The following is a 25,896-nucleotide window of genomic DNA, read 5'->3' as shown; positions in this document are numbered from 1 at the left end:
AGTGTTTGGCTTGTTTTGCTTATTTTCATGAAAATTTAAATATGAATAACATGGCTTTCTTTTGTTTTTCTTTTAGGACTTAATTATAATGGGAGCCCCTGGATCATTTTATTGGACTGGTTCTGTTTTTGTATACAATACAACTGCAAATACAATCCATGCTTATACAGATTCAAATAACCAAGTGAAATTTGGCAGTTATCTAGGTACTTAAAAGTATTTAATACTCTACAAAATTATAAGCCAAATAATTAGCTAAATAGCTGATCTCAAAGTGTTTATCAGTGCTTGCTTTATTAATCACAGAAGCAACGGTTCTCAAGATGTGTTCTGATTTTTTTAACATCAGAATTCAAGTCGTTTTGTTTCCTGTCTGTTCTTTATACATGGAAGCTTCTCATCTCTCCACTGAGTTTCTATCATTTTTTGATTTAAAAAGTAGAGAGATGCTTCTGGTTAGCAATGGTTTACACTTCACTGTTAAGTCTGAAATGCTGCCAAGGGCTTTCATAGCAAAAGACATAATGGTTTCACGTGTAACAAACTTTGTATTTCTGTTACAGTGAAAACAAGTCTCAGTTACATTGTCAATAAGGGGAAGTGTCCTATGACCTTAGGAGACAGACCTACCTCCAATTGTGTTTTTTTATAGGTTTGAGTCTTTGTTGGTTTTGGTTTTTTTTCTGTTCCGACTATATCTTTGTCAGGATACATGGGAAGGCAAATCTTATCTACAAATGTCTGCAAAAACAGCCATGAGGCTCCTACTCAAGTACCAATATCCAAATAGTTAGCTGAATTTAGTGCTAGAACTTGCAGGTGTTTATGCCAAGAGCTGTCAGCAGCTTTAGTTTTCTCACTACACACTAAGAAAAGCTTATTTGTCCTTCTTGAACTCCTGAGCAAGAATATTTTTGCCTGTGACCATTGGTTTTTGCATTTTCCCTTTCATAGATCTGGTTCACGTGGATAAACATTTCCTGTTTATTATTTCACTTCTTTTGACAGTAGGAAGCAGGTATACATTATGAAATAACTGTTATGAAATACAAAGTGGCTAACACTTCAGAATTCAGTACTGAGCCTTGCAAAGGCTGCAGTTGGGCTCTGTGGGAAACTCAAGCAAAAGAGACACTGGCTGGTAAAAGGTGGTCAGATACCCAGATCACTATGGTTATTTGTCCTTTTATAGGACAAACGAAAAACTTCAGAGAATGCTTGTTCCAGCTTCTCAGTAACAATCAGCAGAAAAAATATTGCACCTGTCTGGGGAAAAAAATAGCTTATTCCGGATTTCTGCTCCTACAAGTATAAGAGTGAGAATTTCTGTAATGAATGAGTCAATTCGTTAATAGCCAAAAGCCAGATACAGGCAAACAGGTAAAAGCTTGCATAAGGACTTTGCTGGGGAGGGTGCAGGGAAGGCCATTGCATGCATGTGTGGTTTCTTCTAGTTTACTTGGCCACCTAGGACCTGAGATCAGCTGGAGTTTGCTTTGCAAATACTTCTCCAGTGACCTGGTGCAACTGCAACAGCCATAATGGTAGCTCAGCAGACTACTCTAAACTTGCCCTTTCTACAGTCAAGTATAGAAAGGAACCATTAGCTCACCTGTGTGTGTCTATAGTAGCAGCTGTGATGAACCTGAAATTTTGTGTTGTTCCATGCTACTTAAACCTCTGCTTTGTTCCCTCATAATAATACATAATGTGGTTGAAAGGATGTAAAGGTACCTTCTTTCCCCTCCCTCAGCTTCTGCTGTTCTATCCCATCCTTGGCATTGTTTAAGGCCAAAATCTATTTAGAGTTAATTCTGTTACCAGAGACTTTTATTTTATTTTATGTTAAATCTGAGTTTGCTTCTCCCTTAAATAATGAACAAAAGTATCTTTTCCATGTGGTGGAACTATATTGTGACCTGACTATAATTCAAGCACATGACTAGGCATAATTATCTACTTACATTGTCCTTCTTGCAGGGATAGTTGGTTTCTTTATTTACATATTTTCATTAAACTGTCAAAGAGTGAATTAAAAATTAGAGATTGCAGGAATAGTGTGCAAAAGTATTGTAACATTTTCTGTAAGTTGGAAGAAACAAAGCTGTTTTAAGTACCAGACAATTAAAAGAGAAAAGATGGAAAGAGAAGCTGGTAATACATAACTTTTGGTAGTATTTCCTTGACTACTTCAGAGTGTCTTAGAGAGTAATAACCGACTTCTTTAAAAAAATTAGATAAATGTCAGTCTTTCAAATCAGCTGAGCTTGGTGAAAGAGTAGTCATAGGCACTGAACAAACTGCCTTAAAGAAATCACAAAGTAATTGACAGTTTCTTTTAGGAATCTGAGAACTGCAAATTACGTTTCAGAAAACTGAATAACTTTAGTAATGGCAAAGAGGAGAGAAGTCTGGGGTTGGAAATAAAATTTCATTTGACTATGCGTTTAAATTTACAATGTCAATTATGTGATTTCCCAGGGCCACACCCACCTGTAGTATTTTTATACCACAATAAAAATGAGGGCTATCTGATTACTGTACTTTTGTGTGTGTGTGTGTGTTTGGCTTTTTGGTTTTTTGTTGTTGTTAAAAATCAAAAAAGGTCATTAGAATTACTTATGTTTACACTTCAGCAAAACCAAAATAAATAGAAGATAAAGGTCAGAGGAGGTAAATTAAGTTTCATCCACTTAAGCTTAATTTTTTGTTGAGTAAGTAAAAACTAGGTGTTGACCTTTAAATGATAAATTGCCTTGTTCACCTCTTCTGGCTTAAAATATGAAAAGAAAAAGCTGGCTTAATGAGAACTTGAATTCTAGACACTTATCTTCACAGATGAAAGATTTAAGGCTCATTTTCATCTGATCCAAGATGATTTTTCCTTTTTTCCTGCATGCTGTGAAAATCAACATTGATTCAGTAAATGCAAGAGTAACGGAATATGTTAACTGTCTTCGCTGTTTCAACTTAGCTATAATGTATTCTGGAAGAAGCAAGCATGACTTGTGTAGCTATAGATTAAGGTGTTACTCTTCAGTTTGCAATTCTCTGGCTGGATGTCTGTCACCAAAATATGGTCCTATTTGTTTAGAAGTGTCTCCACATACAGCAGTACTTTGTTACGTAGATTCATTTTAAAAAGCTGATGCAATGGTTTCTTATTACATAATCAAGCTTTTGCTCCAGTTTATTTCTGGCATTTTCATATGTGCGTGTGTATGTATATGTGCACATGCATATAAGTAGCGCTACATTTCATTATTTCTTTGCAGCCCAGTTACAATAGTCAGGGTAACAGTTGAATTGGGTGTTTCCACGTTGCACTGTATGGAGCTTTGATTGGGTTTATTTGTATTACAATATGGACTCACTGAGCAAGTGCATTATATGCATTTGCAGAAGGTGTTTGCAATTTATTTTATTGTCTTTTAGAGTATGGAAGGTAATTGAGATCCTGGGAAGAAATGAGTGTTTCTGACACATTTTTCTGCTTGCTGTGTCTTACTGTTTGTGTCGATGTTTTGCTTGTATTTCAAAATCTTTATTTTCTGTTTTCATTGCTAACTTGCATGAGGTCTGAATGTCAGACAATAATTTGTGGTGTTGACAGCTTTTGTACGTCATGCTCCCTTTCTTTTTTCTTTATATAGCATTTTCAGTATTGATTAGTGCGTTTTTAATTTACAGGATACTCTGTTGGAGCTGGACATTTTCTGACACCAGCCAGTACAGAAGTAATTGGAGGGGCTCCCCAACAGGAGCAGACTGGTAAAGTAAGAGATTGTCTATACTCTTGGTTTGAAGAATATACCCCTGCATACCCACCCATGTTTTTCCTATTTAGATTAACGTTTTAAAGACAAGTATTGGATAGATATGATTTCTCCTGGGGAGAAAAGTTAAAGGAATGAGGGAAGATAGTCAACATAACGTTGCTGTGAACTGTGGCGTTAAAGAAGGGAACAGATAGGAAATAGTAAATAGCTGTATCTTGTGATATTGTGTGTTGCTTTGCTGATTCTTTAGCACATGCTCTAGAGAAAGCATAGGGAAGTATTTCAGATTACAGTTTACTGAACTCCACTTACATTTTCTTTTCATTTTAGGCATACATCTTTAGCATTGATAAACAACTAAATATTCTGTTTGAAATGAGGGGTAAAAAGGTAAATCTTTCATACTACTTTTCTGCACCTTAGAACTTCCAGCATGTCTTCGTCAAAATTAAACTAATGTGATTTCTTGTTTGCACACAGCTTGGCTCTTACTTTGGAGCTGCAGTTTGTGCTGTAGACCTGAATTCAGATGGCCTCTCAGACTTGCTAGTTGGTGCTCCAATGCAAAGTACCATCAGAGAAGAAGGAAGAGTTTACGTGTATATCAATTCAGGTTCTGTAAGTATTTTCTCTTAAAAATGCATGATAACACAGTCATTGTAGTATAACAAGCTAAGAAGAGATTTCCTCTCTCTTATCATACAGTATCAACTGTAGAACCGTGATGACAGTCCCAGCAGCACTGTGCAGCATACCTGCAAAGGCTAACTGTGTAAACTGTAATGGCATCATTACTTACACTAGTGTTAGAACTGAGGACAGACTGATTTTGTTTCATTGTAACTTCAGGTGGTGACAGCTTGGCGCTACAGACTCTTTGCAGGCTCTTCCATTATCATGCTCACCACTGAGCTGGCATGTGAACAGCAACTTACTTAGCACTTTGGAAACAAACGAGGAGTGAAGAATTTGTGTGCAGTTAGTGGTAGCAGTCAGGAAAGAGACTAGTAGTCCTCAGTTTGGCAAATAAAGTAACAGGACAGTTCATGCATTAGAATTTCCTTTTATTCTTTTTAAGGATCAGAAGTGAAAGTGCAAGCACTATTTTTTGTATGCAATTGAATTTATCTGGCTTTGTAAATTTTATTTTTGTATCTTATTTCCCTTCCTTCCTCTTTGCACCAATGTATTTTTATTCTCCTATATAAGCTTGCAATTAACATTCCCTTAACATGTTTTCCTTGCAGATAACTATATCACTCCAGGATACCTGCAACTAACTAAGGCCCAAACAATAGCTCTGAAGCATCTACTGTTACTACTTTTTTAGCAAATAGGGTTTTCTCAGAGCCATAAGCCCCCGTATTCTGATACAAGTTTGCTGCTGTTTGCAGGTGTCTGCTATGGGAACACATTGCTGTTCTCTAAAGAACCACTTTCTTACTCTTTATTATTCTTACACTAAATACTGTTAAATATCTTTGATAATGCTCTCTTCTGCACCAAGTTGTTCAGCAGGATTACATATTGGCATCTAAAGTAGTTCTAATATTTTGACTAATATTCCAAGTCACCTGGAAGATGCTCTGTTAATGAGCTGTTGACTCTCTTTTCCTTCAGGAGGCAAAGATGGTAGAACTGAACATAGAGCTCAGTGGGAGTGACTCATATGCAGCCAGGTTTGGAGAGTCCATAGCCAGTCTAGGAGACATAGATAACGATGGGTTTGGAGGTAAGTATATAAAGAAAACCTCTTGGGTTTAATTCTCTCTGAGCATTGAACTGTTAGAATATACAGAAGGATTATGAAAGTCTGAGAATACTTTCAGCTGGTGACTTGACCTTTCTTTTCTACACCACTGGTTTGAAATACAGCTTTTTCACAGTCATTGATGTGTAATACCAAGAGATTATTTTCTGTCACTTTAACAAAGAGTATGAGCATAAGGTAATAACATCATCTGTAACTTAGGCTGCTGGACCTCAAGTGGAATCCCTAATCCTGTTTTAGACATGTGAGACAATGGTTGGAGAAGACTCTGGCAATTTTGTAACATCATAAATAAAAATCACACATTGAGCCAAGATCTGCTTCTGTGTCACCAACAGGAAATACTAAACACATGGCGATACCGAAAACAACCTGCAAGGTGGAAGGCTTGAGGGACTGCTTCCCAGTCAGGCTTTTAGGTGCCTCATGAGTTGCCTAGCATGGGCTCCCAGAGCAATGGGAGAGCACAGGGAAGGACTTTAATGGCCATGCCCCAGTAGTGAATTCAAAATGTTAATGAGGCTCAGAGGGACCTTTTTCTTCCTGTTGTCTATACAGGAGCATCTGTTTCAGCCACCTATAGTTAGATGCCTAAACAGAAACGGAGAATATCCTCCCTCCCTGTCCCATCACCCAGGCTGAAACACCCTCTCTAAATATGGTGAGATATGTGTGGAAGTTTCTGCTGATGTTGTTTGGGTGGAAGCAGCTCAGAGGGCAGAGACATTCAGTCTCTAGACTTTTGTCTAACTTCCATAATGAGCATTAAAGTAATAGAGACCAAAAAGAGAATGCCATGTGAAAGTTGGAGATAAAAGGTATTTTAGTTACAGAAAACAGATGAAAGGATGTAAGATGTGTCATAACACCTAGAATGACTCACACGACCTTCTACTTCTCTTCTGCTTCCAGTCAGACTGCCTGAAATCTATTTGCTGCAGAAAGCCCTACGGTTTACTGCTCTCAGCTTCTTTCCTTCTAAGACCATTCACCAGCTGTCCAGGTAGCCTGCAAAAACACAGCCAACTGGGAGGCCTCCAGCTAGTCTGAAGACAAGCAGAAGGGATGCGGCCCAGTGCTTCATTCATCTTGTCGTGTTTTCGAGCAAATAGGAATGGCCAGTATTCCTGTCTGAAACAGTGGCATGTGCTCCCCTCCAGCAGAAGGACAGGCATAGGGACAGGATAAAAACGTGACAGATGTTTTCTGCTGTTAAAAAATTCATAGATGGTTTCAGTTTTTCCATCATCAAAACCTGGACTGTATGCAGGGAGCTAATATCCTTTGTGCAAGAGCTGTCAGCTTTTTCTGGGCTGCATCTTTACCATGGCCATATCTCTCTTCATACTTCTGAATTACCCATTTTATTTGCAGCTATGATCCAGGGTTCTCCTTTCACTCTTCTCTTTGCTTTGTGTTCTTGGTCCTGTTCCGTAACCTGCAAAGCTTGGAATGGTCATTCTTTTGTTATCTGGTTTCCTTTTCCTTAAAGTAGTGTTTTCCAACCTACACCCCACCCCTTTGGTATCTGTTCCTCCAACTGTTGTTAAATCTTGTTTCTCCTGTTTTGCATTACCTTCACAATTTTATAAACAAGTTTTCAGGTTTTGCCCCCAAGCATTCGCAAACTGTAAAGGAAATCCATGTACAAATTGTAGGGCTGAGGAACAGAGCAATAAAATCAAATCAATAGCAGCAAAGCAATGTAGGTGTATGAGACGCAATGTCAAATGGGCATTCTAAAACTGCAGGGGGAGGCAGAGCAAACAAGTGGATTGGCTTTTGAAGGGAGCAAAAACGTTGAAAAGTGGAGGCAGTACTGGGAGTGGTGGTAGGAAAAGAAATCTTGTAAGAAAAACAGCTGGAAGAAAAATATAAAGAGAAATGGGGTGTTAGAAACCATTTGTCTGTAGTAAGTAATAAAAAAGCCCAGCAGAGACAACTTCTTCAATGATCTAAACCATCAGTATCAGCCCTGTGAAGATAGTGGTGTGCGTGTTGTAGAATCTGACCTCCTTAAGAACATATGAGTAATTTTAATTAACACAACTTGACTGTCCTATTTTCATCTCACCAATAGAGAGACATAACATATTTTATGTGCTTTAGACACCAAAGTATGGATTTAATCAATATGGATTCAATCAGAGAATTGTTCAGGAAAGCTAGATCGTCAGAGCGCTTCTTTTCTTGTGATTTTGGTTTGGTGCAGCATACAGTATTTCCGATTTGCAGATGGTTCAGTTTTGCTTACTTGCAAATGAAAGTTTACAATTACTAATTTGTACTAGTGACTTTCCAGATGATGTAATTAATCTCCCCCTCCCTCTCTCCCGCCCTCCCTCCACGTTTTGGTTAATAACCTCCAGCTATTTGAACCATGGAGCTTTTTGGTAAGGGCTATTGAGGGTGGGTGGGTTGGTTTGTTGTGTGTCACCACACCCCTCTGGGATTAAATCTTCTAGGCATAAAACATACCCCTTCGTACAAACAAGATACCTTCATTTTCTTGTTAAATGCCTGTTTAAGCCTGTTATCAGATGCTGAGCACATTTCATAGAAGAATAAATGGTTCTTTTCAGGTGGCAGAGTACCTTGTGTGATTTAATCCATGTGGGAATAGCAGAATGCAAGAAAATCATCATAGTTCCATAAATACAAGGCACTTTTTATTATTTTTTTTTTTTTTTTTAGAAAACCGTGATAATTTGGCTATTCTCCATGATAACCTCTTAAGGGTCAAAGCCGGTATTGGTATGAACAGACTTTGTCTTGAGCAGAACTGCTGTATTTGGTCCTTGTTTTCCAGAAACATAGTACTTAAGGCATTGGGTCAGATTTCTGAGCTGGTTTGTACTGTTCCCATTTGTTTTATATCTATCTTCAGCACTTTCAGTTCATTCATGTAAACTTGGTCTGGCATTGCATGCATCACAACTTGGATATCTTTAACTCTTCCTTGTGTCCTAGTCAACTGATTTCTGTTAAATTGTTTTTCCACAGATGTAGCAATTGGGGCTCCACAAGAAGATAATCTAAAAGGGGTTATTTATATATATAATGGCAGGGAAGATGGAATAACACCGTCATTTTCACAGGTACACTTTTTCAATGAAAAATAATAAATGCAGAAAATCCTTGAGTTTAAATTTGAGAGGGTTTTCCCTTTAATGCTAAGACCATCTGGGGTACTTTAAAAGACTTCAGAATTTTTTTACATAGTCTGTGATTTCCAGTCAGATAGGGTTTATGGGATATAACATTTGCAGTAATTGAGGAATATTATTTTCAGAGGTATACTTTCACAGGTAAGCATGTAACTGCCTTCAGCAGCAGGGTGGTTGTGCTAACATTTTTCATTGGAAACTGTAACTCAAAGATTAGCTTTCCAAGAATAATTTTGTCTTCTGGTTTTTTCCTCCTCAGAGAATACAAGGACATCAAGTCAGTAATTCTTTAAGCATGTTTGGACAATCCATAGCAAGTGGTGTTGATGCAGATAACAATGGTTATCAAGGTAGATTAAACAATTCTGTTTATTTTTCATTTTTCAAAGAGTAGAGATTTATATAGAACAGTTGTACTACTTGTTACTTTTAAGAGAAGCAAAATTTGTTGTTATGATGACATGTCACATCTTGCATTTTGGGAAGGAAAAAAAAAAAAAGATGTAAACCTGAGGCCAAGCAGTCAGTTTTCAGAGTCCTCTATTATTTAAGGACTGAGAAGGATATAATAGTAAGATTGTAGTGCACAAGAGGAAGAAAAATATAATTTTAATTTTTACGTCAGCCATCTCATCTGCTAATGTCACAGTGAGCTAGTCTGGGCACTGGAAGCACGTTTGTTGTCAAGACTAGCATGCTAACCTAAAAATCTTACTGGTCTTCACATAGTCTGGATTTTGCCAGGAGTCACCGAGTTCCTTGACTCTCAGTCTGTGTGAACATTACATTAACCTGACTCAGGGCTCACAGCAGTGGATTAAGGCTGTTGTGGAGTTCTTGTGTGCATGACACAGAAGTGCTAATTTGGTGCAAAACAGCTTAGCTGGTTCCAAGTATATACTCATTGTTTTATACATATTGTCAAAATATATTGACATTTTGCAGATAGGTGTTCTGCCAGGTCAGGTGTTGTTGCCTGTTGTGCCCCTGTGGGTGTAAAAGCAGAAAGTTTTCATGAATTACATGTTGTATGCTCTGGCTATGTCAACAGAAAAAGTTACCCAGGTTAATCTGTAATGCTGGGCTGAGAAGTGGTGTACAAGTAGTCTGCTGTCAGGTCACCTGTTGTTTACTGATTTGGGAGTCACATCCTCAGAGCCTTACATCTTTACTCATTTGACAGTTCACTTTTGCTACCTCATTTGAGAGGTATATATACGGTGTGTATTTTTTGCCTTATTGCATTAATATTTTTCAGTTTGGAATAAATTTAATACGTTTTTTCTATCTATATGTGTAATTCCATACATATATAACAGTTACATATAACTGAATTGCTTATGTATATGTGCACGTGTATAGCAATATTGAATATTTGGATTAAAAAGAAGGCAAGTACCTCCTATTTAGCTAACTCATCTTTCAGTATCAGCCTTTGAAATGTGGACTAGAAATCAAATTGTCACATTACCAATATCTGCAAGTCCAGCAAATTAGCACGCAGTGTTAATGGAAAGTGGGCAATATTTGAGGAATCATCTCCTAGACAGAGAACACCTTTGAATATCATTAGCATATACCTCCTAATAAATAAAGGGCAAATGGTGTTTTAATGCTGTCCAAAAGGTGAATATGCTACAAAATGCTTGTACCTGAGGAGTAATTCCTATAGACAAATTATGATTATTGATCTAATTTTTTGTACAGATGTAGCAGTTGGTGCGTTTCTCTCGGATTCTGCTGTGGTGCTGAGGTGAGTGCGCTACACTTCAGTGCTTTTAAAGACCATACAATTTAACTGTATTTTTAAATGCAATTTAATAAAACTCGGTAGTATATTTTAACCTCATGGTATTTTTCTTGGGTGTCTTGAACTTCAGTCATTAGGCTCTAGAATGCTCTACAACTGAAACATTTAAGTAAATGCCTTTAAGAAAAAGAAAATACCATTCTAAAACTTCTTGAGCCAACAAATAATGTGCATACAGCTATTTGGATTCTGAAAAGTGCAGATAGCTTAAAAAATTATAATTATAAAATATAAAAATAGATTCCATCAGAAATTGTTAGATTCTGCAGAGATTCTATAAGCTGTATCTGAAGTGTTTTGTGAACAGCCACTTTTTTCCATTCTTAGAACAAAACCAGTGATAATTGTTGAAGCTTCTTTAAAACATCCTAATTCAATAAATCGAACTAATTTGAACTGCATGGAAAATGACCAGCCTTCCATCTGTATGAATTTGAAGATATGCTTTACCTATACAGGACGAGAGGTACCTGGTTATATTGGTAAGCTACCTGGAAAAAATTCTAGTACATGTATTAATTTTAAATGCACCTATTTACAGACTAATGCTGTTGCCATTTAGCGGACCATTATTCTGAGTTCAGTATAAAATGAAAAATTAAAAAAATGGAATTTTTTTAAGCTCATAATTACCCTATAACATCGAGCCATTACACTTGTATTCAGTTTAGAATAACAGCACATCCCTGTTACACGTGTAACCAGAGTTACATGGCCTCAAAGAGATAGTCACATTAAAAAGGTGAGGTACTGTGAGGATGAAGGTAGTAGAACTCCAAGTTGTCTATTGCATCAACGATGTAATCTAAAGTTTTGATGGTAACAAGTTTAGACAAAGACCAATTTTTAGCTAGCTAGCTGGGTTGTGACGCTAAGTAGTTTAGCTGAGGCTGTGCACAACCACTTAGTAGTATCTTCACGTGGGTTTTGCAGCGGTACTAAAACAGTACCATCATAGATAGGATAATTCCGGTACCTGAATTACCTTACCTAACAGTGGTGTGATTTGATTCACACTCATACTTTTGAACTACGTTGTAATGGTGCCATTTTAGATGGTGCCTTTCATAGCATCATCATAATCTGTCATTTTGATAGGTTTTTAAATGAGGTAGCATGCTGTTAGGATTGACAAAGAAATAGAGTGCACTTATTCTGTGAATGCTTTCATTTACGTAGTTGTCCAGGGACCATATTCTGTTTTGCACAGGGCCCAACAGGAGTGTCTTGTCAAATTGTCTGAACTTTCCACATGCAAATGTCGGGTTGTTGCTTTGCAATTAGGTAGGAATTAATGGGCTGTGAGTGTCTTTTCTTAATGTAGAATCAAATGGATTATTCAGCATGATATTCAGATGTCCTTTAAAAGCAGTCCTCCCAGACATGGACCAAACCATAGGGGAGTGCTGTAGGATGCAGTCTTCTGCTTAGCAATATAGAAAAGACGTTCCCTTCATAAAGCCATGGATCGTAAAGACCACTGTGGAACATGATGTCAAAGAGAGGGAGTCCCATCACAATTACTGAAAAATACATCTTGTATTTTATTTTATATAATGCATATTTTGTTTTTGGCAAAAACTGGTATGGCTTGAAGCAATATCTATTGGAGGGAGTATTCATGGTGAGCTTATTTTAAATAATTCACTGTCTAAATTTGACTGTATTGCCTGGGTGCTTTTAACTTTCCTGTCACGTGCTCTATGTAAACCGCAAACAGCCCTGCAAATACGTGACGGGTAAAATTAAATTGCTTACATCTTCTGTATGAGAGTATACAGTATCCTTCAGGAACACATTACGAAGAACACATTCAACAATGAACTGTGAAGTTCCAAGTTCAGATCTTTTGAAATTCATGCTTGTTGTGAAAGATGAGCAGTTGGACTGGATTACCCTTGCTGAATTTGTATATTAAACTTTTCAACTAAAATAGGAAAGATTACAGGAAATTCTAGATACCCTGACTCAACTTTTGGCAGAGCTTAAAAAGTACTAGATCCGTGATGGTCTGAAACTTATTTGAAATTTGTTATCATAGCAATTCATGCTAACTTAAATGGAAAAAAACCTGTGAAGTTAAATAATATTTGTCAGTGTCTGTTGACTTACCTGTTTGTTGAAATTTTATGTCAGCCCTCTAAGTAACTGAAGCAGGTTTTCTTTAAATAGATTCTGGTAGAAAACTATAAATACGACTCGACAAAACTGTCCTTGATGTAAAAGCATGTATCAGGGACCAGTCATGATGCAATCAATTTTCAGAGGGCTAGAAGCTTTCGTTAGGTATGGATTTATGTCAGAGAATTTTTAGGCGCAGCATTTCAAAATGGATATTTTGGAATATACTTAAGGAAGTGAGTCAGAAGAAGTAATTTCTATCATAATTTCATGAAAATTTTATCCCTTAAAGTTTTGTAACTTTTATTTTTCTTGGGTTTTATTTGGCAGTACTGCTTTATAATTTGAGTGTTGATGTGAACAGAAAAGTGGATACACAAGCAAGATTTTATTTTTCTTCCAATGGAACATCTGATACAGTCTCAGGGAATGTAAAGATATACAGCAAGAATACTTCCTGCAAAGATCATCTAGCATTTATGAGGGTAATGTAATTTTCAATATGTATTGCCCTGTAAATCCTTTGTTCTTCTTCGAAAAGCACACCTGCTGCAAAAGAACCTGTTTGTTTACAATTGCATGACATCATTTTGGAAGTAAGATATTTGTGTTTGTAACTTCCACAGGTAATGTATTTTAATTTTGATGCTTTCTCAGCTTTCTGTGGGGAAGTGAGTGGGTCCGCCATCTCATGTTGGTGAGAATGTGCATAATAATAATAAACACAGTGGTGAAGTAGGACATGAGCACTCTTGACACTTTTTCACCCATTTTTTATGGTTGACTTGGGGTGGTTTGGAGCAACCAAGAAGATACAGTATAACATATATTTTCTGCTGAACATTTCTGATGGAACTTTCTTACGTACTCCATAATGCAAAATCTTTAAACTTGTAATTACACAGAGAAAACATTTATTATGGGTTTTTTTATTTGTAACTATTTCAGATAATACGTGTATGGTCTTGGTCCCCTTTTTTACTGTGAGTAGATGAGGTAGACTCACCTGGTAAGAAAAGAACCCATTCCTGATCCATAGGAAGTGAAATGAAGATGATTGTTACAAGTGAGTTTGTGGTTCGACGTTTGTAGTGTTGGCTGGTTTGTGAGTTTGTTGTAAGGAGCCAAAAACTAGCAGGGTGAGAAGAAGAACGCTTGCTTGGAATTGTTTGACTTTTTTCCTCCAAAGGATGCAGCACTCACAAAGGGGAATACTCAGAGAATCAAGAGGTGGAAATAGGGTAGGAAAAGCGCTTGCGAGAGTTCCATGAATGAATTTAGAGCTGAACAATATGATGAAGAAAGCGCACCGTGCTGAGGAAGTGATCTCTCTACTCCTCTGCTCACGAAAGTGAAGCCTGCACAGACAGGTCTTTCTCCTGGACATATCAGCCTGAATCCTGGACCAGATTAGTAGCGAACGTGGTTACAGTTCTCTGTCTGTGAAGGACTGGAGACAACTTTGTTGTAAAAAGAATCTGCTGGTGGAAGTGCTTCAGAGGAGAAGACAGGCATAAGTGCTTCCAGGGCAAATGGGCATTCGGCAGGAGGCTGTTGGAGACCTGCAAGGTGCCAGCTAGCCCAGGAGGTCTGTGTCAACACCAGTAACAGAGATGGTACCAGCTGCTCAGCAGGAGGAAGTTGGCTGTTGGTTTCTTCAGAAGTAGAGTTTGATCCTGTGGCAACCTTCCTTTGAAACTGAGGATAGTACTTGACTTGAAAATAAGTTCGTAAGAATCTAGTCAGTGAGATCCTAGTTGCAATAGATAAGTAGTTAAGACGTTAAGTAGTCTTAACGTCGCTGTTGCCCTGGAGAAAGTGAAGTGTTGCATTCATGTTTGATGTATCCCTCTGAGGGATGAGTGAGGGACCTGTCTTGAAAGTAAAAGCAACTGCAGCCGGGGGGGTATAATATTTTTAAGGCCATTCACTGGACAAGAGAGAATAAGTGATTCAGTTTATCAAATATCTTAGAAGCTTGCCTGTTGTAACAAAAATTTTGGAGAATAAATGGGAAGAACTGGAAGTCCTAAACCACAATCAAACAATAAAAACTAGTGGACACAGGGAAACCATGTTTTATTGAACTCGGAAAAAATTGACTAATCTCCTGTAAGACCTTATCTAAGGGGTGAAATAATTTTTTAAAGAAATGCTAACAACAGGGAATATTTAGATGTAAAGGGAAACAAGTGTAATAAAGAAAAGGCTAGGCAAACCAGTCCATTATTTTAAAATCCTCGAGGTAGCAATTCTGTGACTTTTTGAAACAAACGTCTATTAGGATGATGACTGGAGCTGGTCCTGCACAGAGGCTGGGAAACAGACTCAGTTTTCTCCAGCTACACAAAAACCTGCAGGGAAAGAGTCTTGCATGTATTTTTCTTTTTCTATCCTTTTACTTATTTTTTGTTTATGACACCATTAGAAGCCAATTCTTCACAATAAAGCTTCAGGGTAGAAAGGAAAGCTTATGTTATCTACTGGAAAATTGCCCAGATGCATCTCAACTGGTATTTGCACTTAAGTGAATGTTACTTACAGAAGCAATGGCAAATTGCCACTTACTTATAAGAGTTTTGTAAGCTGAGAGAGATCTGGCTGACAACCGACCTTGTACAGATTGCTGCACCAGCATCAGCAGGTATTTGTGTAGGAGGAAGGATATGATTTGGCTCATCACTTCCTATAGTCTATCATTAGTATTTTTTCTTCCATATAATTCAGTTTTCTTTCTAATTCTTTAATTAACAGCGTTATAAGCATCTCCTTCCACCCACTGAGGTGTCTGTACTTGTACAAAGTTCCTGAAGTTAAGCAAGTGTGAATGTCTGTCAAGTACAGTCCTTGCAAGAGATGATCTATGTTTTATGTATTTTGAGTAAAGACTAATTAATAGCTAATTAGTCTAATAGAAGTAATATAAAGCAGATGCAGAGAAGACCTTGTGGAAGATTATTATGAGCTAGATAATATGTGATTTGGCCACAGCAAGCTTGCAGATAAGAATTAAAGTAGTGGACATGTGGAGGGACAATCAGTGCCTGTCTCTCTCCTACACTTTGGGAATAATTTTATCAGGTTTGCTATTGTTAGTACTTGGTGCTTCAAGCTGTTCAGTTTTCACAAGTAGGTAGTTTGGGCTGTGATCTGCAACATTCCTACACAGCCAATTTCATGTACAAAATGGTCATTTATTGAGGAGTTTAATCTTTTTAACACAGAATAGGAAATAGAGACAGAAAAATAAAATGCAGTCATGACCTGATTTAGTGGTGCGTGGGATAACTCCTTTTCATTTCATACAGAAATACCCATGAGTTTTGCCTGGAATTATCCCACGGGTTAACTTTCTCCATTTTAGCCAATTTTTGCCTAATTTTCTATTTGGGCAGCACAGCATTTCATAGGTGTGTAAGGCGGTATTATTGACAGAAATAGGTTCACTAAGACTTCTTTTAGTAATAGAATCTTCCATTCTGAAATACCTGATGCTGTCATTGAATGTACTATGCTTTTGTGTTTCTGATTACCTCGTTCAGCGACAAAGATACCCAGAAAAGTACATGAGCTATATGGCATATGAAATTAACTTATATGTTAAAAAAATAAGTATTCCTGGTTAAGTTAGTTCTAGGGAGCCTTATAATCTTTAAAACATAAGCATACATGTCTTGTCTTATATGATTAACTCATTAGGTTTCAAATTTTCGTAGAAAGATGTAAGGGATATCTTGACTCCTGTACATGTTGAAGCAAGTTATCATCTGGGGCATCACATTCTACAGAAAAGAAATGCTCAAGAATTTTCACCACTTCAACCTGTTCTTCAACAGAGGAAAGAAAAAGATGTTCTAAAAAGCAAGGTTAGTGTATGAGTTCTCTTTTTTCAAATGCAGTAAGTAAATGCTCACGTTTTAATCTTCAGTTAAAAAAAGCTTCACACATCTATAGCATGTGAAGGAATGCATTTTCCAGACCAGCATCTAGTGCCTTGACCTTAATTAATAAACCAGCATGCTAAAAAATAAATCTCTGCAGAACTGCTATACAATTTGTATTATGATTATATTTTTTTAAAAAAAGAGGTATGTGCAGGGAACTTGCAAGAATATATAATGTTATATACCTCAGAACACACAGGTATGAAATTCACTCTTTGAAATATTCAGTCTTTTAAAAAAACTACACAGGATGAGTCACTTTCCAGTATAAAATTGTTCTTTAAGATTAATTCTGTGGTAAATGCACAATATAGTGTTGGTATTAATCTTGAAGTGTTTCAAACATGTTGCTGAAATATTAGTTCTGTGAAGGTATTGCTTTGTGTCTTCAAACACATAGTCTGTGGGGAAAAAGAGAGTGTATTCTGTATCCTTAAATGAGTATGAAAGTAACTTTTCTTCAAAGAAAACCCTTAAGAGTTAATAGACTTTTACTCTGACTTAAGCAAATGTCAGGATTCTATGAATTTTTAACTACCAAATGGTCATAAACATATTATGACTTCTCACAAACAGTAAGCTTCATGTAATTCAGATACAGCTGACTATCAGAAATCTGAGATACTTAAAAGCTCCTTTTAAATGGCATGCTTTTCCGTTTCATCTTAATTCAGAATTTTGTTTTAGAAACCGCAGAGAGGAAGAGGGTGTTGTTGAACATAGTGACATATATGTGCTCTGTAGCATACTGGTAACCAAGGCACGGACACATGCAACTCACGGTGTCTAGTCTCATCAAACCTTACGAACAGTATGGTAACTAAAGTCTGTGTAATGAAACTCTCTTGCAAAAGTTAATGTGCTGTATCATTGGAGAGACTGCAGAGACCTCAGTTCTGGGTCCTCTGAAAGACTCTGCCTTTTTTTATGTACGACTATTAAAAAATCAACTGAACATATACCCGCTGGTTTAACTGTGAGAGACTGAACCTGGAAAGCCTCTCCATCGTTATTCTGGGTGCACAGAACATGTTTGGAAAATGGCCTGATTGAATTGTTTTTAGGAGCAAAAGCCATTAGCCAATTCCAGATACTTGGTAACAAGGTGGTAGGTTTCTTTCTTTAGAAATACTTTTACTCACTATAATATGTATGACACACTAAAGTGCTTTCTTTTTTTTTATTTGTCATTTATAGTTTGTTTTTGCAAGATTTTGCTCCCAAGAAAATTGTTCTGCTGACCTGAGAGTTTCTGGAAAAGTTGCTTTTCTGAAGTATGTATAATGTGGCTTTCGTGTTTTGAAAGAGGGTCAATAAAGATTTTATGTAAATTATTCCTTAATCTTTTGTATGTAAAGAACATTAATTTGCAAAAGTAGACTATGGACTCCCTGAGAAAATAGGGGAAGTAAAGCTGTGTTTAGTTAAGAATATTTTGAAATCATAAATCTTCCAGGAAATGTAACAGAAATGTATAGAATTGAACTGTTCTTGCATAATTATAAGACTTAATAGCTCATAAAATGTGCCTTTTTCACAAAAAGGTAAACTTGTATTCTACACTTCATATATAACTGGGCCAAGATACAGTGCACAATGCGTACTCAATGTGTAGATGTAACTACTGTTAAATTGACAAGCTATCAATTATTTCTGCTGCTCTTATGAAGATACTGTTCTTGCACTGTACAAAGAAGATACTTCAGTTTTGTACTGAGATATTGTTATAGTTATTGTTTCAATTATAAAATAATTAGGTGGCTCTTTTTCCTCATTTACTTAAGAATATTACATCTTCAGTTTTATACTGCTGATTGAGACACCAGATGGTTGAGTATTATGTGAGGTTTAGACTTCTTTTCTCTACATGAATTAGCTCACGTTTTCCACAATTAATTTTGTTTTGTGATTTTTTTCATTTACATCACTAATTTTTTTTTATAATGCCCTTTAGTATGTTTCCATTTTTCCCATTCTTTCCAATTAGGTATCATGTCTAAATCCTGTTATTATGTAAGGTAATTAATGCACTTTCAAAGTATATCAATACAGTTATTATTGTCTTGCAGAATGTGTATTACAGCAAGCAATACTTTGAGATATATTTCTATTTAGCATCATCTTTGGAAAGTTTTAAGCCATGTACCATCATTTCTGTTCAGAATGGATTTTAATTATTCAATTATAAGTTCTATTTTATCATCTCATCTCATCCTTTTCCTTTATTGACTATTATACTTCAAAGCAACAAATCTGGGTTGTTGGTGAGGAAAAAAGAGAAAATGTACCTGTTGTGAATCTCAGCTAGTTAGGTATTTTGTGTGTGACCTGGATTTTCTTGTGTGATTTATCATGTTTAAAGTTGATTCTACTTTGATCAGGATACTAGGTGAACAACCTGAAATGACACCGCAAGGTGGTGACAGTCACGTAATGCTGATTAATCACACCCATGTGATCCTGAGCAGAAGCTTTTTCATCTTCATAATTTCAGAATAAGATTAGTCTCTTTCTCCCTCCTTTTAACGCGCGGCCTGTAGCCTGAGTCTTAAGCTTTTTCATTTTCTTAGGCTTGAAGGTTATTTTATCGGAATGGTTGTGAACTTTTTCAGAAGGAAAGACTGTGCAGCATTTCCATTTGTCACATGAGCAATGCAGTTTTGTAAGCAGTTCAGAGCTCTAAGAAAGGAAAACAGATTACAACATACCCGCTTGGCATTAGGTACCAGTAGCAGATTTTCAGTGTAAATAAATAGGCTAAACATCTTGATAGTGTGAAGTATCACCTTAAATTACATTGTGTCCCTAGAATCTCAATTAAAAACTAGTTAGCTGTGAAGCGCTGATTTATTTTGGCTAGACAGAATGCATTTGTTATCCTTGAGCAGCAAAGCAAACACTTTTAGTCTTAAAAGAATGAAATCAAATAGGGGTGTCAATGTGATGCTTTACTTACCGAGTTGTGATTCTTCAGGTACACGCTATCATGTTTTGTTTCAATTGCTTAGGTTTTGGCCTGCTCTGTATATTTCTAGTCTGCATCATGCATTTCTTAATGAAGAATGAAATATGATTACCAGGGAAAAGCTCTACTTCAGCTTTGTTGTAGTCCCAGATGTGCACCTGGTGCTTTTGTGTACTTGTGTGTTAAGCTGGGAGGCATCTTGGTGACAGCATCTTGTTAATGAACTTGCCTTTAATGTGTGTAAGAGGACTGAACGTAAGCATATAACTAGCAAAACAACTTTAAAATTTAACCTGAACTTAATCAGGCTACTGAGATGTTAACATTGTGTTTTTCTTTAATTCGCTTTTGTCTCGGAAACTATCTGCTTATGCAGTACTTTTACCTTCTGTTGCTTTTCTAACTGCCAGCTTCTTTCCCAAAGGTGTTCAGTGACTAATGCTTTGGTTTCAAGCCAGAATATCTGATAAATGTCTATTTCTAGGAAGCCTTTCTGCAAGTCTTAATTAAACTTTAATGTCAAGCTGAAGTTTACTTCTAGCCCCCCGTAGGGTGTCTGTACTTGTAACATGATTATAGAACATCACCCAGATCACCAGACAGGCATGCTCACTTGCCCTCTTTGTGACCCGTTTCATATTAACTCAATCCTATAAGTTTGAGTACAAACAATGAATTTTAAAGTAATGTCTGAACATACTGCAGCAGTAGCACGTTTTTATTCTAGTGTGTACAGGGAAGGACCCATCTTGTAAGAGCCAGAAACAAGACTGCTCTGGTAGCAATTTTCTTGCTCTCTCATTAATAACCTCAGGCCTTAAAAGCACAGTACTGGGGCTGACCATCATATAACTGGTGTAGTACCTTCAGTTACAGGACTGAGTAAAAACTTTCCGAATGATCTCCAGCTGAGCTTTGTCAGAACTGAATGAAATGAACTAATAGAACAGTGCAGGAAATTTTTTCCATACAAGCTGTATATAGAATAACTTTTCACTTACATTATGATAATTATTTTTACAGGCCTTATGATAAGAAAACTTACCTCGCTGTTGGAAGTATGAAGACTGTATTGTTGAACATTTCTCTGCTTAATGCTGGAGATGATGCATATGAAACTGTCCTCCAAATTCAGATCCCCAAAGGTCTTTATTTCATCCGAGTTTTAGAATCGGTAAGAACAAAAAATCTGTCTGAGAATATTCCTTTGATATTTTTATTTTTCAGCCAGATATTTTTCAAATTAAGTTAATGGATTTTTGAGTTTCTTTAGATACTGACAACCTACACCCCCCACCCCCCAAAAAAGCTGACAGAACTCCACTTTTTAAATTCTCAGACTTCTAGCTACCTGAACCCTGTGCAATTTAATCAATACAGGTAGCTTTAAATCATTTCAATAACAGGAAGTGATGGTAACAACTGGAAAAAAAAAAGTTTTCTAAATTTATTTCAGGATGTTACTGCTACTTCTTGTCTGATGATCATGTTTTTCAGGGATCACAAATATGTCATCGAATCTGCTCTTTTTCAGATACATAACCTTGTGAAGAAGTCACAAATCTAATTGTTCTCTCTTTCCGCCTTCTTAAAATACTGTTCTCTGTATAGAATTCCCCTGATGCCTTCCAGAGGCTGGCTTAAAGCTTGAGTGGGTCTGGGTCTGGGTCTGGTGCATGCACCTTAGCTCCACTACTGGCAAACAGAAGATGAATTAACAGTACACAGTAATCGATACAAGGTTATGTTAAAGAAGTCATGAATGATACAGACGTTCCGTGTATTTGCCTCAGTGAAATAACAAACACCCAGTGCAGGGAAATATAAATCACCCAATTTCAGAGTGTGCGTGTAATCTGAAATGTCTGAAAAAGCAATTTTATTTTAATCATTAATAATTCGTCCTTTATTTTAGGAAGAAAAACAGATACATTGTGAAGTATTCGATAAAGAAATTCATGCCGTGAAACTTGTGTGCAGTGTTTGTTATTTATATGTAGATCACAAAGCAAAGGTAAGCTCAGTTTCAAGTTCCTGGCTTTAAAACCACCCTAAATATGAGGATTTTCAAGGGGGTGCAGGAAATGTCAGGTTTCAGTATCTCTCCTTTATTCCCAACGAATGTCTTTTATCATGTTGTTAACTGAATCTCTCTGCTACTTTTAAAATTAGTTGCTTAAACACTCTCTGGAATCATTCATTAAGGGGCAACATTGTTTGTATTATGTATCAACTGATTGTGCTTGGCTTCCTAGGCAAGTGAGCTGACTGAGGCCATGAACAGATGTGTTAGGTCAATACAAAGGGAGTAGAAGCCACAAAAATCCAGGATTTTTCTTCGTTCAGATTCTTTTAGAGCAGGAAATCCTAAATTATTTTAATAAAATACTTTAGCTGTGTTAAGACACACTATCATTTGATATAAAGAAAATTTTATTTGTTCTACAGCTGGATTTTAGTTTCCTCTTGGATGCAAGCTCATTTACCAGAGCAGAAGATGACCTCAACATCATCATTAATGCTACCTGGTAAAGTATTATAAAAACTGCTCAATGAAAAATACTACTTGCTTTAGAAATCAGAATAGGGAACACGGGAAAGACTCAGCAAAGCACAATTGCAAGAAAGCACATTGGTTGCAAATCTGTAGAGAAAGGGAAATTTTAAAAAAAACAAACAAACAGATAATAGATATTTAAATAATGGGCAAATTTCTGCCTGTAGTTCTTTTTACTGCCTGCCATGCTGTTACCAATAAAATGTTTTAATAAGCTGAAAGGTCTATTTAATATTTGGTTGTAGAAATAGTGCGTAGCATACGATGATGCCTTCAGTACTCATTTTTCTCTCATTGTGTTTTTATAGTAAAAATGAAGATGGGAACATGTTGCTGGATAACATGCTAACTTTAGCTGTACCTCTAAAATATGAGATTGAGTTAAATGCTCATGGGTAAGTCAGCTACTGCTATACCTATGCATCCGTAGAACTCTTGTCCTGTTACTGTTCTAAATTCCCAAAGCTTTTAAGCAGAAGCATGAGGTAGCTGAAAACTCCTGGGAATGAGATGGCACAGCTGTCCTGGAGTCTGACACTAGACTTCTAAGATTTTGTTTCCACTGCTCTGTGTTGAGGCTAGTGACACCTATAGTGCTTTGAGTTTGTGTCTTTACAGACTAGTAACTTTTTAAGAACTGGAATATTTTTTGTAGAAAGATATTTAATAAGAGCACAGCAGGTCCTCAGATCCCTTTCTTAACAATGACCATATTCTGCGTTTGTTGTGGGGCATTCATGGAGCATAGTTTTGGGTGAGGATTTACGACTGTTTCGGATTCATCTGCCCTTTTACAAAGGAAAGAGTACAAAGGCAGAGGACTTCTATTCAGTGTTCCTACATTTACTGAAATGCAAACTTGGGTACTTTCTTAGAACCAATCTTAGGGGAGATGGCATGAAGCAGAAAGTTACGCTAAGGATATGTAGCAATTCTGTTCATTAACAACTTCTAAACCATTGTAGATTTGTATCACCAGCTTCGTTTGTTTATGGAACAAATGAGAAAGATTCACCAGTTACGTGTATGAAGGAGAATATTAACTTCACTTTCCACGTAAGAGTTTTTCTTTGCATACCTTATTATCCTTGTTTGGAAGGTTAATGCTTAGATTTCCAGTGTATCTAACAGCAGTCTGCACAGTCAGTAAGGAAACTTCTTATGAGTACAAGGGCGTGGTGAGCAACTTTTGTGCATTAGTGACGGGAAGTGGCTGTTAATCACGCTTTGAACACTTTTTTGGCCTGGACAATCTTCTGCTGAACAGTCAGAGAAAAAGCACAAGCAGGTACCACGAAAGTGGTAGAGCAGTTTTGACTTGCTGCTTCTTCCATTAAGAAACACCTTAAAAGGAATTGTCTTACAATAAGAAAAAGGAACTAGAAGCTCCTTATAAGAGGGATTTGTAGGTATCAGATTTGTCTCCAATGGATTAAAAGCAGAAGTTAGACATCAGTCTCTCCTAGTTCCTTTTGCGTATTCCCCTGGAAGGCAGTCTGTGTGACCTCAGCGTAGTCATCGTAGATTAGCAGTACTTAATTATTTGGTTCAGAGAAGCAAAGGGTTCAATATGCCTACAGAATGAATTAAGGAAAATGTTACAACTCCTAGCAGAATCCACTTTCATGACAGCGTAACAATGCAAGTGCCACCCCATTCTGTGAAGTTTTCTGTACTTACACTTCATATATACATTTTTTGTTACTTGAATAGCTACCACGAATTAAACCTTTAAATGTATAACATTCTCCTCCACAAGGTTATAAGTGCAGGACCAAGCATGGCTCCAAATACAAACCTGGAGATAACGATACCCAACGCGTTTCCACCCCATGACTTCAAATTATTCAACACACTGGATGTCAAGGTAAGTACGGGCTACTTAATATAATTTTATTAGCTGGATGAATTCTGTGAAAAAGAGAAGTAGAGCACAGCAGAACTAGGCACTGTGTGTTCAAGTTGTTAGCTACAGCGAAGCAGAGTGAACAAGAACAGAATGATCTTCAGCCCTATGTGTTTTAGAATTCTGAAAGTAAAATTTACATTTCTTTTGAGCTTCTTGCCTTTCAGAAATCTGTATTGTGATTATTATCTGATGTTTAAATTCTAACAGTGATGATGTTATTTTTATTTCCAGACAACAGTTGGACAGTGTTCCTATAATAAATACCCCAGAAACTGTAGTGCAGCAGAAAAAATTGAAAACATATTAAAGGATGTTGTCACTTTCTTTTCAAAGCCTGCTAAGAGACAAATGGTAAGGTCTGTCATTTGGCATCAGTGGGAAATAAATGACTATATGAATGAGCCTTAAGACAACAGTATATCTTATCTAATGAGGTCACCAGAGCATTTGTGGTGGGACCTGTGATAAGTTCATCATAGTCATAAGTGACTTCAGTGACAGAGGTGGGAAGTCAGATGAGAAAGGTGATTAATGGCACGTCACTGAAGTCAGTGGGGTTGACAGTTACCTATGAAGAACAGCCGAAGGGCTGTGTAACTGAATGAGTGGGCAAACAGAATGGCCGATGAAATGCAGTAACAAATCAAAAATGATGCATGCGGGGAGAAAGTCTTAATTTTAATTACGTGAAGTGGGCAGATCAAATATTCATTGCCTTTCCCACATAAAGAAGTGCCATCAAATGTAACTAATAGGAACCAGGTTGAGAAAAATAACGAAAGTAATACTCAGGGGGAAACTTCTTGCTGAAGGATGTTGTGAATGCTACAAATAAGGGAAGGGAGACTACACAAGTTAATGAGACTGAAAATCACTAAGAATTACATAATATATGGAAATACTTTTTGGCTCAGGAAGTTCTTATTAAAAATATTGGGGGGGGGCTGGGAGAGTATCATACGTGCCTGGCTTGTTCAGGCTCATCCTTCTGTACCTGCTTATGGACCCTGCTTGAGATCAGACACTTGACTATGTAGTCCAAACCAGAACTGCTACCAGAGTGTCACATTTTAGGGGGTTTGTTCTTACAGAAATCTGTGTCCTGAAACTAGTGTTTGATAAAGTACAGTCTTGTTTAATCTTAAGAGAAGCTGGACATTTTTAAATAAGTCAACTTGAGACTTTAAATAAGCATGTTACAAGGAGCATCAGCTAATGATTGAGACAGCCTGCAGTGGAATATCAGATCAGAACTTGGGCATTGCAGTCTTGGACAAAAAATATAATCACGTGCAGGCTTGCTTTTTTGTCTTCTCCACAGCTGAGTGAAACGGTGCTAGCTGTCAGTGTAGAGCGTAAGGATCAGGCAATCATGCTGTTTATACTGGATATCATATAGTCATTGTCATTTATCATTTTTGATAATAGCTAATTTGAATTAGCAGCGGAAAAGAAAATACAGCCGAATTATGACAATTGTTACTTTTCAGTCTAAAAAATTTTGAATTTTTAAGAAAAATGACCTGTTGTCTTCTATAACAATTAGGTTAGTCCCTTGTACTGTTCCTTTAGCACCTATGGATTGACAGTGATGGAGGACAACCTAGTTCCATCCTGACTTTTCAAGAACAAACATGGATCTTTTTCTGTTACTCAGTTCCCAAGTGTCTTTAAAGATAAGATGATAAAGTTGATAAGTTTTAATCTTTCCCTCCCTTTTATAGTACTGCATGAAAAATGATAGCCTTTGCTTACAAATATATTGCAAGCTTGGAAACATGGAAAGTGGAAAAGAAGCAACCATTCAGCTGCAACTGGAGGCTACTCCTTCACTTTTAGAAATGGTAACACACGCATTTTTCATACTTGAGGG

General features: G+C 36.9%; 1 protein-coding gene across 1 annotated transcript in view; it reads left to right on the top strand.

Moving 5' to 3' along the window:
• ITGA4 (integrin subunit alpha 4) overlaps positions 1–25,896 on the top strand; it is a 40,149-nt gene that overhangs the window by 10,342 nt on the left and 3,911 nt on the right. The window contains exons 6-25 of the mRNA XM_055717660.1: positions 77–206; positions 3,691–3,776; positions 4,110–4,169; positions 4,260–4,397; positions 5,400–5,511; positions 8,554–8,648; positions 8,977–9,067; positions 10,425–10,470; positions 10,855–11,009; positions 12,979–13,133; positions 16,365–16,514; positions 17,790–17,866; positions 20,581–20,731; positions 21,473–21,571; positions 22,006–22,085; positions 22,423–22,509; positions 23,080–23,170; positions 23,874–23,981; positions 24,255–24,374; positions 25,748–25,867. Coding sequence (XP_055573635.1) covers positions 77–206; positions 3,691–3,776; positions 4,110–4,169; positions 4,260–4,397; positions 5,400–5,511; positions 8,554–8,648; positions 8,977–9,067; positions 10,425–10,470; positions 10,855–11,009; positions 12,979–13,133; positions 16,365–16,514; positions 17,790–17,866; positions 20,581–20,731; positions 21,473–21,571; positions 22,006–22,085; positions 22,423–22,509; positions 23,080–23,170; positions 23,874–23,981; positions 24,255–24,374; positions 25,748–25,867 — 2,151 coding nt within the window. The remainder of the gene's footprint in view (positions 1–76; positions 207–3,690; positions 3,777–4,109; positions 4,170–4,259; positions 4,398–5,399; positions 5,512–8,553; positions 8,649–8,976; positions 9,068–10,424; positions 10,471–10,854; positions 11,010–12,978; positions 13,134–16,364; positions 16,515–17,789; positions 17,867–20,580; positions 20,732–21,472; positions 21,572–22,005; positions 22,086–22,422; positions 22,510–23,079; positions 23,171–23,873; positions 23,982–24,254; positions 24,375–25,747; positions 25,868–25,896) is intronic.

This window comes from Falco cherrug, chromosome 8, assembly GCF_023634085.1.
Source record: "Falco cherrug isolate bFalChe1 chromosome 8, bFalChe1.pri, whole genome shotgun sequence".
NCBI lineage: Eukaryota > Metazoa > Chordata > Aves > Falconiformes > Falconidae > Falco > Falco cherrug.
The sequence above is the reverse complement of the archived record's forward strand: the minus strand, read 5'-3'. Positions and strand labels throughout refer to the sequence as shown.